The sequence below is a fragment of the Metarhizium brunneum genome, chromosome 6 (assembly GCF_013426205.1).
Source record: "Metarhizium brunneum chromosome 6, complete sequence".
NCBI classification, from domain to species: Eukaryota; Fungi; Ascomycota; class Sordariomycetes; order Hypocreales; family Clavicipitaceae; genus Metarhizium; species Metarhizium brunneum.
Window position 1 is genome coordinate 2294383 of NC_089427.1, and position 16470 is coordinate 2310852.

Here is a 16470-nt window from a genome sequence, read left to right on the forward strand (position 1 = left end):
TGTTGATACTGACTCCCGTCCCCGGACCCGTATGCCGCGAGTGTACCCTTCATGTGCTATCCAATACCTGCGAAAAGGCTCGTTGGCTGAGCAAACGTAGACGGAGGATACAGAAACACGTCGTGGCGTCGCCAAGATTTCTCTAGGTTCACGGGCAGGGGTATTTTGTTGATGATCTGCCATGCCGTTAGACAATTTCTGTCACAGTATTTCAATAGGGCGTCAACATAGCTTATAACTAGACTTGCGCAATCGGATGACAGGTTTTGCTTAGATATGTGATATCTGTTGATGCTTGGTATGTTCTGGCTGGTGCACTTCGTATTCAACCATGGATATCATGAAAAGAAGAAATATAAATGGCTGATTAAAGAAATTGTTGATTCTTTGTTGATACATATGTTTAAAACTGGCCTTTTCTGCAGTCATTCATTCTCACCTTAACAAGCAAGGGCAAGGCTTGCTCGGGACTTGTGTAGACGAGAAATACGGGGTGCAGAGCATCAAGTATGGAGTATGGGGATGTACTCCTCCGTATGCATGTAGCTCGGAGATTTGCCCTGCCCACTTGAGCACTCGGCTCGCCGTTGAAGCACCTGCCCAGACTTGGTCCATACCCAGATGCTCACCCCACTTTCAATCATGACTTCCCAAAATTCCGGCCGCAGAGAAGCCTCACCGTCCACCTTTACTTCTGATGATGCGCATGCTATGATACCCAACTCCCGCGGCCTCTAGCCGACCCAATCATTTCGCACTCCTGTCAAACTTCATCATCATTGAGTATCTTGTTTTTTTGGGCCACGGCCGGCTTAATCATTCTCTCCCACCATGCCTCCGTCGGATATCATAACCCTGGAGACCCTCCACGAGAAACTCCCACGATGGCATCCCAACTATGAAAACCATCTCCATGCCATTGTTGACATGGGAAGGTCTGCTTACTTTCAATTACCCAATTTAAAACCCCGTTCTAAGTAAAATCATAGTAATGGAATCCGATTTTCAATTACGTCCTTAAAACCTCCTACCACGAGGCTCCTTGAACCGGTCTACTCCAGTCGGGTAGCCATATCTCTCTTCGATGCTTTGACGTCTTCGGATCGGGGGCCAATATTTCCCTCTGAAACTATCAAGGCCGTCGCATCTGCCCTATCGGGATTCCGCCACATAGCTGTTATGCATGGTGTGCCCCAATCGCAAATTATGATTTTGGCCACGGAGGCGATGCGGCGTGCCGTGAATGGAGGTCAATTGCTGGAGGCCATTGCAGCTGAAACCGATGGCCTTGGCGTGCAAATTCTTGATCCTGCCGCGGAAACCTTGTTTGGTGCTGTTCTGGGATCAAGAAGCGGCTTGGTTTCGGTGCACAATGGCGCATTATTCCTCGACCTCGGCGGTGGCAGCGTACAAATGACATGGGTTGATACCAGCAAGGACAATTATGAAATCGAAGCTGCCATGGCCGGCCAGAGCCTTCCGTACGGTGCGGCAAAGCTCGCAAAGGTTCTTGACGGGCAGTCAACTACGGTCCAGGCCGAGGAGATTTGCGCCTTGCAAAACGGGATTGCAGGCATATATTCTAACCTATGTGCCAGGTTCCCTGCCCTCCGAGCCATAAAGGAAGCATATGATAGGGGGGAAGACGCATCCGTCGATGTGTACATGTGCGGTGGTGGATTTCGCGGCTACGGAAGCATGTTGATGCACAACGACCCAATCTCACCCTACCCAATTCCTTCAACCCATACGTATTCTGTCCCAGGCTCTCAGTTCAAGCAGCCAACCAAGATGCGCCAAGTCAACGATGAGTACGATGGGAAGATTTATGGCATGTCAAAACGGCGTCGTCAGCAGTTCCCGGCCATTGCCACGGTTATTGAATCGTTTATCGCCGTCGTGCCCAATATCCGCCGCGTGACCTTCTGTGGCGGCTCAAATAGGCAGGGTGTCCTTTTTATGAAGATGCCCAAAGATGTCCGGGAAAGCAATCCCTTGGAGGTCTTGGCAAATGTCACAAAGACGGAGGGGCCGCTGTTTAATGCCATCTTGGGCTTGCTTTCAGCGTCAATACCAGAGACTCAGGACGACCTGAACAATATTCCGACTATTTTTTCTCCTGGGCTAGGAGCTCTATTTGTTAGGCAAATTTGGTCTCGGGCCGGTCACAGCTCTAACAGCAATAGCTCGAGTGCTCTTCACCATGCTATTATCCGCGACCCAGATTGTCCGGGCCTGACGCATCTCGCTCGTGCCTTGTTAGCTTTGACAGCTTGCGCCAGATGGGGCAACGACATCGGTCCTTCCGACGAAATTCTCTGGCGCGGTCTGAAAGGAGTGATTGAAAGCCATCATCCAGATGCCATGTTCTGGACTCTCTACATTGGTGCTGTGGCGAACATGCTCGCAACTCTGTTTCCCGTCATGCCCCAAAATGCGAGGGAGCTTCTTTCAGCTGTCAGGCAAGTCATCTCCAAGTCAATAAATGGCTCTCTATTTATATGAACTGCAATGCTAACTTTTAATGATAGACTCAATTCGAAGATTTCCAAAAACAAAGCAGAAAAACACAAAGTGGAATTAACCGTCAGCCTATCAGCCCAGATCATGAAACACGTCAATCTTGAGGACCTCTCTGCCACAATGAAAAACACAACCAAGATTAAGGGAGAGAAAGGAAAGTATAAATCAACCGTTCAATTTTCCAACTTGTCATGAAATTTCCTCTTCAAAGTGTCATCCGTCGTCAGCATTCTTGTTTTGAATCGTCAATATCATCAAAGGGCCCGTTGAAAAGGCCCTCCCCCCACTTTTTTACTCGTCATCATATTCATCGTCATTACGGTGTGACTTTTTCGACTTAGAAGTTGACCCCTTGGGATTTCGTTTCCGAGCATTGAGTTTCTTGATTTCGTGCTCGACGACGAACGTCCAAAGCATGTTGTCAACATCGTCTGTTTCCGAAGTGGACTTGATATAGTTGTCTGTGATATTGTCAGTTCAGTCACTCACGACGGCTGGATAAGTTCCTGGGGGGAACTTACACAAGTCTTTTCTTGAGGCGAGCAACTGGTGGCCAAAGCGGCGAATGAGCTCCTTGTCGTCGCGCGGGACATGGGATGAAGAAATTCCATCGAGCCACTCGAACGACAACTCAATGCTCTTCTTGGTACGGAACTGATAATGATAGAAGATCGTGAGCAAAGGGTAAAAGTTGTCCACCAAACGCTGGTATTGGTGTGTCTGAGAGCTGACTATTTTTGTGATGATTAGTTTCTCCCGCCAGAATTCTCAATGGCTTCAGTGACCGAAACTTACTGAATTCGTCCGGCGAGCTTGGGTCCTGCGTCATATGACCCAAATGGATTTTGTACCCCGCCAACAACTCGCGGTACATCAACATGAGTTGCCACATGCTCACCCAAATTGCCACCCTCTCCTCTGCCTTGGGCGAGCCTTGCTGGCTGAGGCAATCGTCCAACAACTTCAAGACATCATGCTCCAGGAGGTCCAGTGCTTTCCGAGCGATGCTTCGCAGCTGTGCTTGAACAGATACTGGAAGATTGGCGATGTTCTTGGAAGGGTCTCTGCACCAAAACGACGGCATCTTCCAGATTCTGAAAAAACAATTCATTTTATGGACCTTTCTGACCAGGTCATACTGTCTGGCTGTCAGCTACCTTGATATCAACAAACTGGACTGCCTATTACGTACCTTGGGAAGCTTCTTCAGTCCTTCTTTGGAGTAAGCCAGCAGAAAGTTCTGCAGAGCCTGGCTGAACTGCGGGCCATGCTCACGCTTGATTTGATCTTCAACCCATCGCTGTAGCTTCGGGTGACTGGGTACCTTCTCACGGGGGAAGGCAACAGTCCTCGGGCTGCCAACTTCATCATGGTTGTTGGTGGGTCTGTACGCCTGAACAGTGGCATGCAAGGACGACGAAGTGGTGTCCTTGCTAAAGAAGATGGAAATGTCCCTGGCACTCCCGGTGTAGAACCGGGGTCCAGAGCACAGATACTGCTCTTCTGCAGCATAGCTGGACCAGAAGTCTAGGGTTGATGTTAATCCATGGTTGACGAGTTGGTGGATTGTCCAAGAAGGGGAGAGCTACACACCTGGCACCTTGGCCATCACTGGCCAGGCCATTGCAGGAGTCATGCGAGTGCACACCAGATGAGAATGCTTTGGGAACGCCTTTCTGCATGTAGGACAAACGCCGCTGTCATGGCACTAAAAGAGAAAGTGGTCAGTCAAGAGATTCCGCCTGTGGAGTTGGGTGATAGTGTCTCACCCTGGTCTTGGTTACTCGACATGGCACACACGCCCCACTCTTCCGGACGTCTGCCGTTTGTACAGGGTCAACGAGCTGCCTGGGCCTTTTATCGACATCTTTGCTGGAGCGGCGGCGCTTTGTTCCAGCGGATTTGCTCGTCTGGAGGCCAGCATAGTCTCCTCGAACGAGGATATGGGAGGGATATCCACGACGAGCAGCCTTGGCCAGGTCAGTTTGGGGATAAGTCCACTCATCGTCCTGGGCTTGGACTTCCTGAAGGGTAACATCAGAGTGGTGGGGACGCTCTTCGGCGTGATCGAGGAAGACAGATCCGGAGTGGTCCGAGGGAGAGGTGCTTCCTCCTCCCTGGATCAGTTCTGGGGGGGAGTGTCCGGAGTAGTCAGAAGTGGTAGCCGTGTCATCGTCAGACCGGAACGGAGCTTTCATTCTGTAAAACTCTGTTCGGAGGTCATCGATGGCAAAGTTATCAAGGTCAAATTCAAGAGATGTGGGAGTGAATTGGGTTATGAGCTTGGACAAGCTCCCCGGGGTCTGACGGCCGGGGAGGCGGGAGGGTTCTAGCTCCTCGGTGGACTCGCAGTAAAGAGCCCAGTCAAATATCTCATCGAAAGGCACCTCTTCCACAACCGGGGATGAAAGACGAGGGGTTTCTTTCCCAACTTGGGAATGCGCCCTGCTTCTGCTTGCATCCATGTTTGATATCCCCGTGTAAGTCACGAGATGCAGTGGGACCTTTGGCTAGCTCTAGGACGAATTGAACACGAAGGGGGGGTTCCTATCAGATGGCAATAAGGTGAAGATGCCCAATTGATACCAGGTATTCTGTGTAAGATTTGTCGGTTCAGAAACTCTGCCTGACACAAGAGAGATTATAATTTGGCGTTCAAGGAGGCTCTGTCGTGGACCGTCGACTTACACCATCACCAGTTGCGCATTTTCGGTGAAAAACGGGGCCTTGATTGGTCAATCCGACAATTCGACCCACCATAATCAACCAATGACAACCATGTTCTTCACCGATTTTGACAGTCGTGCTTGGACCAGTCCTATTCGGTGTCCCCCGGAGCAGTCAGGTGACACCCCGAAGAGCACTCCATGGGAGTTTTGGGAACGTACACAGCTTCGTGAAGGCCATTATGGCAGGGCGATGGGAATATTTTGTTTTGTGACCGTTTTCGGAGGAGATGCGCTTGAAATATTGGGTTTCTGGATGAAGCTGAGTAGGGAGATACAAGGAACAAGAGGATGGGTCAAGCCTAGATGTTCAGGGAATGTCAAGCTCATGAAGTGTGCGAACATGCAATGCCGTGGCCGAGAGTGCATATTCCAGAATAGCTCGAACATTTCTCAAGACAACAAGCCGAGTTTGGGAACAAGACACAGTCTGATCAAGGGCTGAACTTTACTCGAATAGACGGCGAAGCAAAGCAAGACGCGCGTCTGGCTCTTTGAACAAGCACTCTCTCGAACTGCACAGTCTGAGGCTCTCAACCCCGGCCTGGACACGAATGAAGAAACGCGTTGTACAAGAGAGAAGGGGAGAGAGGAAAACCAAAGCAATTTATTTCTAGAAAAGACACTACGAAGGGCGGTGCAGACAGAGTACGCTACGGCCCGGGCCAAGAAAAAAAAAAGAGCCGTCCCAAGACCCCGGAATCAACAAACCGAACCCGAACCCCTGTGCCATCGTGTTTAAACAGGGGATGCCCAAGTCGAGTGGGCTGAGACAACGGCGGGGGAACAGAGCACCGTTGACCAAATAGTGCGGCTTTTAATCGAAAGAAAATTCCAAATGAAGGCCGTTTGAACAAGCCAAGGGATCGCAAGCGGCCCCCTCTGCTCCGGAATCTCGACACTTATATTCTTGCGAGGCTGAATACCGTTTTGGAATTTTCGCATGGCACCGGGTAATAAAACGGCCAAGGGGAGACTTCCTTGATGGAGTAAACAATTTTCCTTTCCTGGTTGTCGTTTGACTTCTAGATACACTGGCCAGCTGGGGTGTAAGGGGAAAGAAATAAGACAGGGTAATATTCTGTGGCCGATGACAGAGGTGGGTCTTTTTTTTCGGGTTTTTTTTTCGTTTACTACTTACACTGGTATTTTGGCTAATTGGTGTTGCACAGGGAAGATCTGACGTAACCGAACAGTCGGTAACACGATCTCCAAGGTGAGAGCCCGCATTGGAAGGGGGCGAACATGGGGTGGTTACATTATCAAGGGGGGAGCGAATGCCTCATGGAAGGAAGGGTGGTGAAATCTGTTGCCGATGAGAAAGATCCGTGGTTGTGCATAAAACGCCATGACCAATTTTTGATTGGCAGTGTAAGGATGGGCCTGGTTCTGGATTTGAGGGATCCGTGCTGCTTGGAGATGTAGAGTATCGCCGTATTCGGTGCAGCGTCAGGAGGTAGGCATACAGCCGTCATGCGCATATGCAGCATTTCTACACTGCGTAGGTAAGGACCTAGGTTGGAATAGCTCTGTCTTCTCAAGCTCTCGACGTTATCCAGCCTCCATGTCCACAGACTAGGAAATACATAGGCATTGTAGCCCATATCAGGGGTTATCAAGGATTACCAGGGATTAGCACACTACTGCTCCGGCTCTGGCTCCGGTCCTACTCCGCGGCAGAACAAACCTCGATAAGCCAGATGTTGAGGGCCTTTTGGTGTGGTTGTCGTGTTGATTATTTCCAGGATGCTCCTTTTTGTCCCCCCCCCGATGAACATGTGTGCCTGAGCGTCCTTTACTCTTTTATGCAACACTTTGGCCAAATTAGGCAAGTTGGTGTCACGTGAACGAACTGATATGTGTGTTGGCTTGGTTGCGGGGTTCTGGAAGCCTGTCTAAAACACGCTTAAACTTTCCGCGAAAAGGAACACCACCATGTGGGTGAAACATTGTACGAGGTTGATTTTTTTCGTCTGCATGGAGCGGAACAAAGCACGCCTGGTGAAGAACCAGCCCTCTGGCGATTCGTGGTTCTGGGCTATTCATTGTTAACTGTAACATGTAAGTCTATGACAAGCTAGGAGCGAGGACCTGCATTCCAATAATTGATTTCTTACGACCATGCATGCACACCGGCACAAAAGACACCTGTATTTTAGCGGCTTCATGTAAACAAGAAGAGGGAAATAGTACACCTGTTGCTACGAGCCGGAACAGTGTGCCGAAAAAATTAATGGCCAACACATCGGAAGAGCCGGCGCAGTTCTCTTGGTTCATGGTTCTGGGGACTGTTAGGGACCTGGTTCATGGTTCTGGGGACTGGAGTTTGCCAATGTGCAGAGGCAAGCAAGCAAGCAAGCAGGTAGTACCTTAAAAAGGTGGCTTGGCCCATGGCAGGGACAGACACTTGAAATAGACGCGATCGTTGATACCTACATGCAGACCTGCAGTAAGTATGTACTATGTACATATTGGGCAGGATTGACAGGCGGCTAAGATCAATAACGCGACCAGAGCTCAGCCTCCGTTGCCGGCGGATCCCAGTCCCTCGCATCCACCGAGACCATGCGGATATATGTATATATGATGGGTTGATGTAAAAGTGAAATCAACAGACAGGACCATTTCAAAGCCTTGGATGTGAGAAAGTCGCGAGCTCCGCTAGGAATGAATCGTCTCACCGCCGCCGTAGGGATCGGCCATGAACCATACAGGCTCAACGCTTATGCTGCATGATGCTTACACAAAGCGAGTCAAGTAAGGAGTGTCCTAGACTCCTAGTACTAGTATTCCCAAGTCTCGAGCCAAAAAGGTGGTGGGGCAGGCCACGTTTGATGGCTGAGGCCGATCCATGGTCGGCTATGGCGAAATGACGTGGGCATCCAAGCGGCAGATGCGACAAGTTGCATACTGTATCTATTGATCCTGTTAGTCTGGTGATTTATCTGGTGTTATTACTCGTTTGGTTTGTGTTTGCATTGCCCTGTGGCGGCAAGCTTCTCATCTCTGTTAGCTTAGGCATTCCTCGACATTAGGTTGCGTTTGCTCCCAACAATTCCACCAACGACACTACGAGTATGGTTGAATGGCAGGCAGAGTGAGGCTGAAAGTAAGTTGCCAGTCGCTGACTGGCACACTGGCCGCAGATGCATGGGCGTGTTTTCCGCTTTGGCTGTCGGGTGTACATACTCTGTACAATCGCTACAGACTGGCCGCCCGTGTCCATGAAGTGTCCATAATCAATCGCTAAACCAGAGCTGCAATCTACTCAAGTAGTATCTCGAATCTGATAGTCGATGCTGTGGTGGCCAGAGGTGGCTCAGGTGCAGTGCGTGTGCGGCGAGTGATGAGAGTTGTATTCCGTTCTGTGCTCTGGTCTTTGTAATAAGTGAGCACAGGCGACTTTGCCGTGTTCAACTGCCCCAGTGCCCCCTTCTCCCCTGGAAGTACCCACGGCTATCATTGCCGTAAACCGATGACACAGACAATGGCGGGACAAGAGAAGAAAGGAAAGGAAACAGGCTGCAACATAAGTGGTCCCGGCTAGCTTGTCACTGCACATGCACAACTGGAAAGTGCCTGGCTGGACCAGACACTTCAGCTTGCCAGCGCGCCTTCCCTCACCTGCCGAGACGCTAGTTGCCGTAGCAAGTAGGAGCTATGCACATGGGCACCCAAGTACTCCGTAGGTACTCCGTAGATGGGTGGGTGCGGGCATCAATTGGTTCCAGACCACATGCGCAGTTTCTAAAGTTACCAGTCCAGTGGTGGCCACTTCCTCAAGCGCCAACTGCTAGCCCAAGGTGCTCGTGGCCACACAGCACGTTGCCCGGCCATTATTATTATTAGAACGCGGCATCCATCCGCACGCACAAAGATGACAGAGATGGCACTCTGCAGACGATTGACCCGTCCAAGGCTGCAGCTCCAATAACCCGAGAACCATACATGATCCACGGAGCAGGGATGTGCATGCGACGGCTTGACGCTGTTATCGGGGGACCGGTGACCTGGTCCAAGGGGAAGCAGGAAGCACAGAGGGCAACAATGCTAATGTTGCAATGCAGAGCATGTACGGAGTACAGGGCATGTACACACACCTGAATCTGCATCCTGTCCTCGAGTACTACATGCATTGTCCAGCTGGTTGGCACGGGCTGGGTCTCGAGGCTTTGTCAACGGATGGTATCCAAGTCTCCTGCGTATAACTACCCACACACAGCCGAGCCGTACAAAAACTCTGAACCTGCCGTGATTATCCTTGAAGCCATCGACATGGCGCGCATCTGTGGTATGGACACTTTGTCCACGGCAGACTAGTCGAGCCAACTATTACTCAAGTACGTATTGTGGTCTGGCTGCTCGCCCGTACAATACAACTTTCGACTACTAGCCGTTGGGGATGAGACACCCGATCGACTCTGCCTCCCTCTCCATCCCTGCCCGGCGGCCCCTTTTGTTGCCAAACGGCCAAACGTCATTCAAGGCCCCCGCTGCCAAGACCCTCTCACCAGACCCTCTCGATCCTCAATTAGCCTGCTTTGCTTGGGTACTTAGGTACTCCGTACCCGGGTACTCACCCACGCACCTACCTACCGTAGGTACCGCTACTCCGTACGCCGTGGGCCATCATCCGTCGTTCCGAAATCCTCTATTACGTCGTGTTCCAATATCCACGAGCGTCTCGTAAAAGAACGGCTTAGCACTCGCGACTGCGTGGCAGTTTGCGTAACTCGTGCCTCGATAAGCCCCGTGCTGCCGTGTTCCGCCTGCCGAGCAATAAGACCAACATTGAGCTGAGCCCACATGCACATTCACCCAAGGTCATCCAAGGTGTGTATAAGTACTTTTGACTTTTGCCTCCGCCTCCATGTGCCCTCCGACTCTGGGCACAAACCATGTTGGGCTGGGCTGATTCGTTGCAGGGCGAATCGCTGTGCACAGTGGGTTGTATTTGTGACCTCCAAGTTCCCCGTCTGAAAAATCGCAATCCCAGTCCCCTGGTGCGGCGTCGCTCATCAACAGATCCACGTTTCCCTTTCAACTGCTCTCTGTATTAGCACTCCGTACTCGGTACGCCGTACTCTGGAAGGGGGTGCCCGCCTGATTTCGTCTTTCGTCTTGCGTTATTATAGTCTTCTCATCCCGTCGGTCTTCCTTGCTCCGTTTGGCAGCATTCTTGATTGCGCTTCCTCTTAGCCTGCTGCATGTCAGACTCACCCGCGGGCCGGACGGTCATATGTTGCCCAGTATGACCACCAGTAAGTCTTTTAGAGCATCCATGCTTCCTTCCTCGCTCTCCTTTCCTTCATTCCGATCCACGTCCAACACCGACTGCAACGCCAACTCCAAATCCAAATCCAACTCCCATCCATCCCCCGACCCCGAAAAATCCAAGCGGAGGACGCTTTGGCACAAAGGAACTACGCACCTACCCATGCGCAGGCCATTGCCGGCCAGGGACCTGAAAGAAGAATCCAAGTCAGCGACGGCCACAACCCCGGCGCCCGCCGCCACCAACTTGACCAAGGAGCAACAAGAGCAACAAGGGCAGCAAGAGCAACGAGACCCATCGCCTGCGCAGCCTCTTCCGAGTCCTCATTTCCAAAAAACACCTTCCTGGGCTCTCCGTCTATCGTCACTTGTTCCTCTACTCACACCTGACACTGCAGACACGCACCCAGTGTCCGTCAACCGCAAGCCCGTGGCAGTCAACATGATACCACCACCTCAAACACCTCCGCCGCCACCGTACGTTGCATCAGAGGCCGAGGACGAGCGCAGCGGTTCAAGAAGCAGAACCACCACCAGCGTGGAAGCATCGGGGAGCGGCGAGGCGGCTGTTCACCCCCAAGAGTCGCCTCGAGCCCAAATACGAGCCCAAATACGAACCGTCCCGCCTATACCTGAGTCTGAACCGCCAGAGGTCCCTGAGTTTGCAATCTCCTTTTCCACGCACCAGACACCGGAAATTCTGGCTCCGATCCCGCCGTCTCCAGACTCTCACCATGCCGCGTTGACAAAGCAGGAGCCTGCCATACAACCGGACGCATGGAGAGTCAGTGGCGCTGCCGACAATGAAAATGAGTCTCAGAAACAGGCCAAGTTGCAAAAGGATAATTATAAACCCCGACCACGGAGAAACTCGTTGTTTCAGCCCAAATTACCCGAGCCACAGCCCGGCAATATCTACCCACGGCAAATGTCCCCTAATCCCGAGTCTAGGGGCCGAAAAAGTGTCTCTGGCCAGATGTCGTTGGCCCCGTCCGGGTCCGTATCACTAGCGCCAAATTCCCGGTCTGCCTCTTCTCATGATGGTAGCCAAAGCCCGACGAGAGCCAAATTACGCCGAAGCTGGCTGCCTGGCGGAGCGCGATCTCGTTCCAACTCAGAAGTCACCAATGGCGTCAAACCTGAAGCCTGGATCATGTCGGAGGACACTCACGCTGAATACAACCCTTCCTTTTTGAAAAACGGTGAAAAGGTAACGAGAAAGCATTCTTCGAACCCCCCCCCCCCCCTGGCTCATTTCTAACTTGGTTTGTAGGTTCCAGAGTTGTGGAACGAGAATGGAAATGTATACGTATACCTGTACCCCCGAGGGAGCGGCTATGGACCCTCTTTCAAAGTACCAGAATTCGTCGTTGGCACATCTTACGTCTTCAATGAGCTCATTTATACCGAACAAAATGCCGAATCGCCCGGAGACAGGGTATCGAGCTTTGGGGGCCGCGATAACCTCAGTGTTCACGATGCCAACCGTATCGCATCACCATCAATCGGGCCATCTATGGCAGAAGAGCCGAATGCGCTGCGCCTCTATATCCCTGCCGCGCCCGGCGGAGGAGCGCCAGCAGAACTGGGTCGATTGATCGCCATCAGGAATCTCTTTGCCTTCCTCACGGGACAACCATTGGTTGCAACCAAGGCTCACCCTACCATTTTCCACGCCTTTGTCGAGCTCGCAGGTCTATTGCTAGAGTTTGGTTTCTCCGGCCCTGATGGTAGCACATTTGGTGAAGCTGTGGAGCTCAGCTTTGGCTTCTATCTGGAGCAACTGGGCATTTCGGATTGTCGCCACAGTCGGGAGAAGACGATAGAGTCGCTCATTTTGGGTGAGCGCATGCGATGTGTTGAGTTGTATAACGAGGCTTTTGCTCATGCTGCTGGCAAATACTCTGCCATCATCGACTTGCGATTGCCATTGTTTGAGCAAGTGTCCCCGCTCACTCGTCAGAGATTGGAACGAGCGCACTTGGATCTCGTTAACAGACAACACAATGTGAACGAACACCTGGAGCAGTTTGAATTCCCGTCACTTTTCGCAGGCATCGCCAATTCAACCTCTATTCCTGAGCTCAGGCAGGTGCGATTCAAGACGTGGCGAAACTCATTCAGTCGGATGCGGCAATTCCTGCTCAATTACTACAAGTCAACATTTGGAAATTGGCCCCCCAAGGCCAGCAACAAGAAGAACCCCTTTGCCGAAAGTGGGCTAAACAGGCTTGTCCTCAAAGTATTGTATTCCGACATGTGCGCCTTGTACGATTTATTGGTTGACCGGAATAGCCTAACGTCTCGGGTCATGGACGAGACTCCAGCCATTTCGGACGAACCAAGCAAAATGACAATATCTGCTCTCCGAAACATCCTCTCCGAGTTCGATCGCTCCAAACCCCCTGTTTTGCCGCCGATTCCGTTTGATCTGCCGCAACTGCCTTCAATGAAAGCAATCCACGAGACATTTGACAACATGTCCCAAAAGGACCAGAACAGAATGGAAAAGAAGATTAAAGAGCACGAACTGATTCTCATCTTGAACAAAGCTTACAATTACGACACAAACCGCATTAAGCTGCCGTTCCTTGACCATTTCAAGGACTTTGAGATTCGAGAGGGCAAAGGCAAAGTTACACACGACTTGGTGGACCAGCGCATTGGGTACTGGTTGTTCCTCTACGTAGTGCTTCAATCTCTGCCCATGCTTGTCGTAGACGCTCCGGGAGTCAAACACACCGAAGGCGTCGAGTACTTCCTTTGTGAGCCTCCCATGGGCAATCTGCCTTGGATTGAGGACGGACAGGTTCGCAAAATGTGGTATGAGGTCACTGGCGGCGGCGGTATCGTTGAGCTTTCCGCAGACGCCGTCATGTTCAGCGTTGAAGCCACATACCATCGTAGTCACTGTTGGCTTGCCGCAAAACAGTGGGAGGGTCTGGATGGAGTTGATGCTGTTCCGCCCGAGGAACCTCCAATGTCGCCCTTGCAGCCACCGCAACCCATGTTTCCCGGAGAAGAACCTGCGATGAATAGTCCGCCAGTTGTTGGTGGCCCAAGCACTCCGTCACCGCCGCCTGGAGGCCCGCAACCCGCATTGCGCCCCCGGAATCTATCTCCAGCTCATCGAAGTCGGCAATATTCTCGATCTAGCATCGCAATGGGCCTTGAGCCAGTACCCATGGAACCTCCGCCGAATCTCTTTGGAGGTCACAATCGAAGCAGTTCCATTGGTCCTCGCCCACCAAGTAGCCATCTCGGTCTTCGAAGTGCTTCGGTAGGCAATCTTGCCGGCATGACTACTCGAGAGGCAAGCTCTGTGTCTCAAACCAAGCCGGCGGCCACGACGGGGGCTACATTCGACGATATTCTGGGCGAGACTAAGAAGAAGCCAGTTGCGAAGAAAAAGGGTCTTTTCTTCTAATCAGCATTACTTTTTTCCCTCTTTTTTTTTTTTTTAAATCCAGACCTGTGTAGTCTGTTGCATCTTCGGGGCATAATTTAAGCGAGTTTATAAACGATCGGCTTCGAACCTTCCAAAATATCTTTTTCTTTTTAATCTGTTTGGATATAATTTTGCATCTGGCGACGGAGTTCAACAAGTAATAAATTATTGGATTGGAAGAGTCCATATTCATCAAATAACAGATAGACCACACGGCCATAACAAAGGCGGAATAGATTATCGCTGGGGTCCCCAGCCCATTTATTTGAAACCGTCACAAGGGAACATTCTCGTCATACCCACTCGTGCAGGTCGAATATAGCAGTCACATCTAATATAAAACCACGTCATCAACCAGTTTCGTGTGGTCGGAGCGCATCAAGGGGATCAATATCTGTTCAGCCTGCCGCCTCGTTCATTCTCACGAGTAGCCCAAAAGCACAGCACATAAATAGCATTGTCCTCTTCCGCGAAAGACGAGAAGTCTCCAAGCTATTGTCACACCATCGTCACCATATGCCACGATTCATCCTATGCAGGGTCCATCTGATCGACGCCCCGTCACGAAACGTCACACTATTATAGATGTACACTCAGTAAGCCAGTCGCCATTTCGCGCCCATATTCACGGGTGAAACTCACACTTTGATATATCTCATGTCCAAGGCCTATGACTTCATTCTTGCCCATATTACAAAACCCCCTGTTGTGGCAGACCACATCGGCCCTGAGGCTTCGATAACGTGCGGAATCATCACAGCGTGGCCCAGGCACCGGTCGTTCACAACATCTCCGATACATATACTTGACGATTCTGTGCTTTTCTGACCTCAGGCAGTGGGCAAAGATCTTCTTACTGGTGGTGTGTGAACACATGGTTATGGTGTTGCCAGGAATGGGACAAAATGCTCGTGTATATGGAGCGGTGCTTGAAGGCAGTAAATACAAATCGGTAGTCGGTTTGGACTCCTCCTCAAAGGGATCAGTGCCCCAGAAGCAAATGGCATCGTGGGTCGTTGCATACCACACGCAGCCTAGTGATGGGATGGTATTCAGTTATGTTGCAGTTGCAGCACGGTGCTGCCGTCGTTTCGTTGAGGCTGCAAAAACAGAATGCGGTCTTGACTCTTTAAGCAGCGGCCGCCGGTAGTGGAGTGTGAGTTCACTTCCTATGATGTAAATGTTGCAGAGAGCACGATTGAGATGTTGGTACGCCTTTTCAATGAATGGCTTGGCTATCGATGTGCGAAGGGTGAGTTCTTCTTGGCCGAGGCGGGCCACGGGGACTCGTGTGAATCAGTCTACTCTTGGCATTTCACCGAACACTTGCTGAAGGCTATATAGGGATTCATTGGATTCGACGGCGCGGCCCTTGTTGAACAATGAAGACGCGCAGGTCCGGAACTGGTGCGTGCTCTACTGGACAAGTTGTACCCATCCCTGTAGATGTAGCGGACTTGTGTTCATGCCAGCCATGATGTTGGCGAAACTCACCATGGTGTCTTTGATTTTTCTCATAAAAGACTTTGAAATCTCCCGCTTCGCCAGGAGTCAGAATCGCAAAAAATCAACCACCTCCTGATCACCGACACCTTTGCGACATTTACACCTCCAACAAAACGACGACACAGAAGCCGGCAAAAGTACAATCTGATCAAGATGTGCCATCGAGACGTTTCATACGCCAATTGCCCTTGCGGTGTGAAATTCATCAAACTACACGCCGTCGAATATTGCGACCGAGGCAGGGCCCTGGTGTTAGCTGGAAGGGAACACGAGCTCAAGGTTGTGACCGTGCCCCCTACGAATGATGAGAACTCTCCTATTGAGGCGGACTGCCCTGCTTGCATATCCGAAAGGGGGGAGTAATATGAGAAGGGAAGAAACAAGGCCGCTTCAGCTCCGCTGCCTGAGATGGTTGAATGAGAAGCAATCTCAGCGGCAACATGTTCTCGCAGCAGGGATGAACAGATTTTGATGGCGAGCGCTGAGGAAATCAAGGGAGAGTCTGTTGGATAGATGGAGACACACTTCAAGGCACCAGATTTATGCGCGACGGATGCCCGGTGAACTGAGTGTGTCAGATCAAGATTGTTTGTCAATAGAAATAAAGTTGGTTTGCTTTCATTGCTCAGGGTGAATTACTGAGTCTTTGTGTCTGACGGTGAATGAATACATGCGTCTGAAGATGCAGCTGAAACGAGCAGAACCATGGTCAACTATAGGTAGGGAAACTTGAACAGCCTCCGTACAGCCGGGCCACAAATCTAGTATACTATGCAGTGAATATCAGAAACACCTAAACAAAAGCCTCGAAATGAGGAGCGAGGTATTGCGCAAGACCGGCGGCCTCTGTGATAGCGGAGATATTCCTCACAAACCTGAAGCGTCGGATACGACACGTCATGATCTAGCTCGAAGAAGATTTGAGCTTACTCCCTGTGAATATTAGTTTACAGAGGTATATTGTATAGTGGCTGTGAACACAACCGGCTCAAA

At 51.0% G+C, this 16470-nt stretch overlaps 3 protein-coding genes across 3 annotated transcripts; 2 read left to right on the plus strand and 1 right to left on the minus strand.

The window, feature by feature from the left end:
* Positions 1 to 831: 831 nt before the first annotated feature.
* RTG2_0 (Retrograde regulation protein 2) lies at positions 832 to 2718 on the plus strand (the record flags this gene model as incomplete). The annotated part of the gene is made up of 3 exons (XM_066131575.1): positions 832 to 935; positions 990 to 2462; positions 2532 to 2718. The coding sequence occupies 3 exons, from the start codon at positions 832 to 834 to the stop codon at positions 2716 to 2718; spliced, it is 1764 nt and encodes a 587-aa protein (XP_065987764.1).
* Positions 2719 to 2814: 96 nt separating this feature from the next.
* G6M90_00g100430 (uncharacterized protein) lies at positions 2815 to 4988 on the minus strand (the record flags this gene model as incomplete). The annotated part of the gene is made up of 6 exons (XM_014690820.1): positions 2815 to 2984; positions 3045 to 3254; positions 3319 to 3661; positions 3716 to 4050; positions 4117 to 4231; positions 4293 to 4988. 6 exons carry the CDS (start codon positions 4986 to 4988, stop codon positions 2815 to 2817), a joined length of 1869 nt encoding a protein of 622 aa, XP_014546306.1.
* Positions 4989 to 10500: 5512 nt separating this feature from the next.
* On the plus strand, positions 10501 to 13950 carry G6M90_00g100440 (uncharacterized protein; the record flags this gene model as incomplete). Its single annotated transcript, XM_014690819.2, has 2 exons — positions 10501 to 11733; positions 11797 to 13950. 2 exons carry the CDS (start codon positions 10501 to 10503, stop codon positions 13948 to 13950), a joined length of 3387 nt encoding a protein of 1128 aa, XP_014546305.2.
* Positions 13951 to 16470: the final 2520 nt, after the last annotated feature.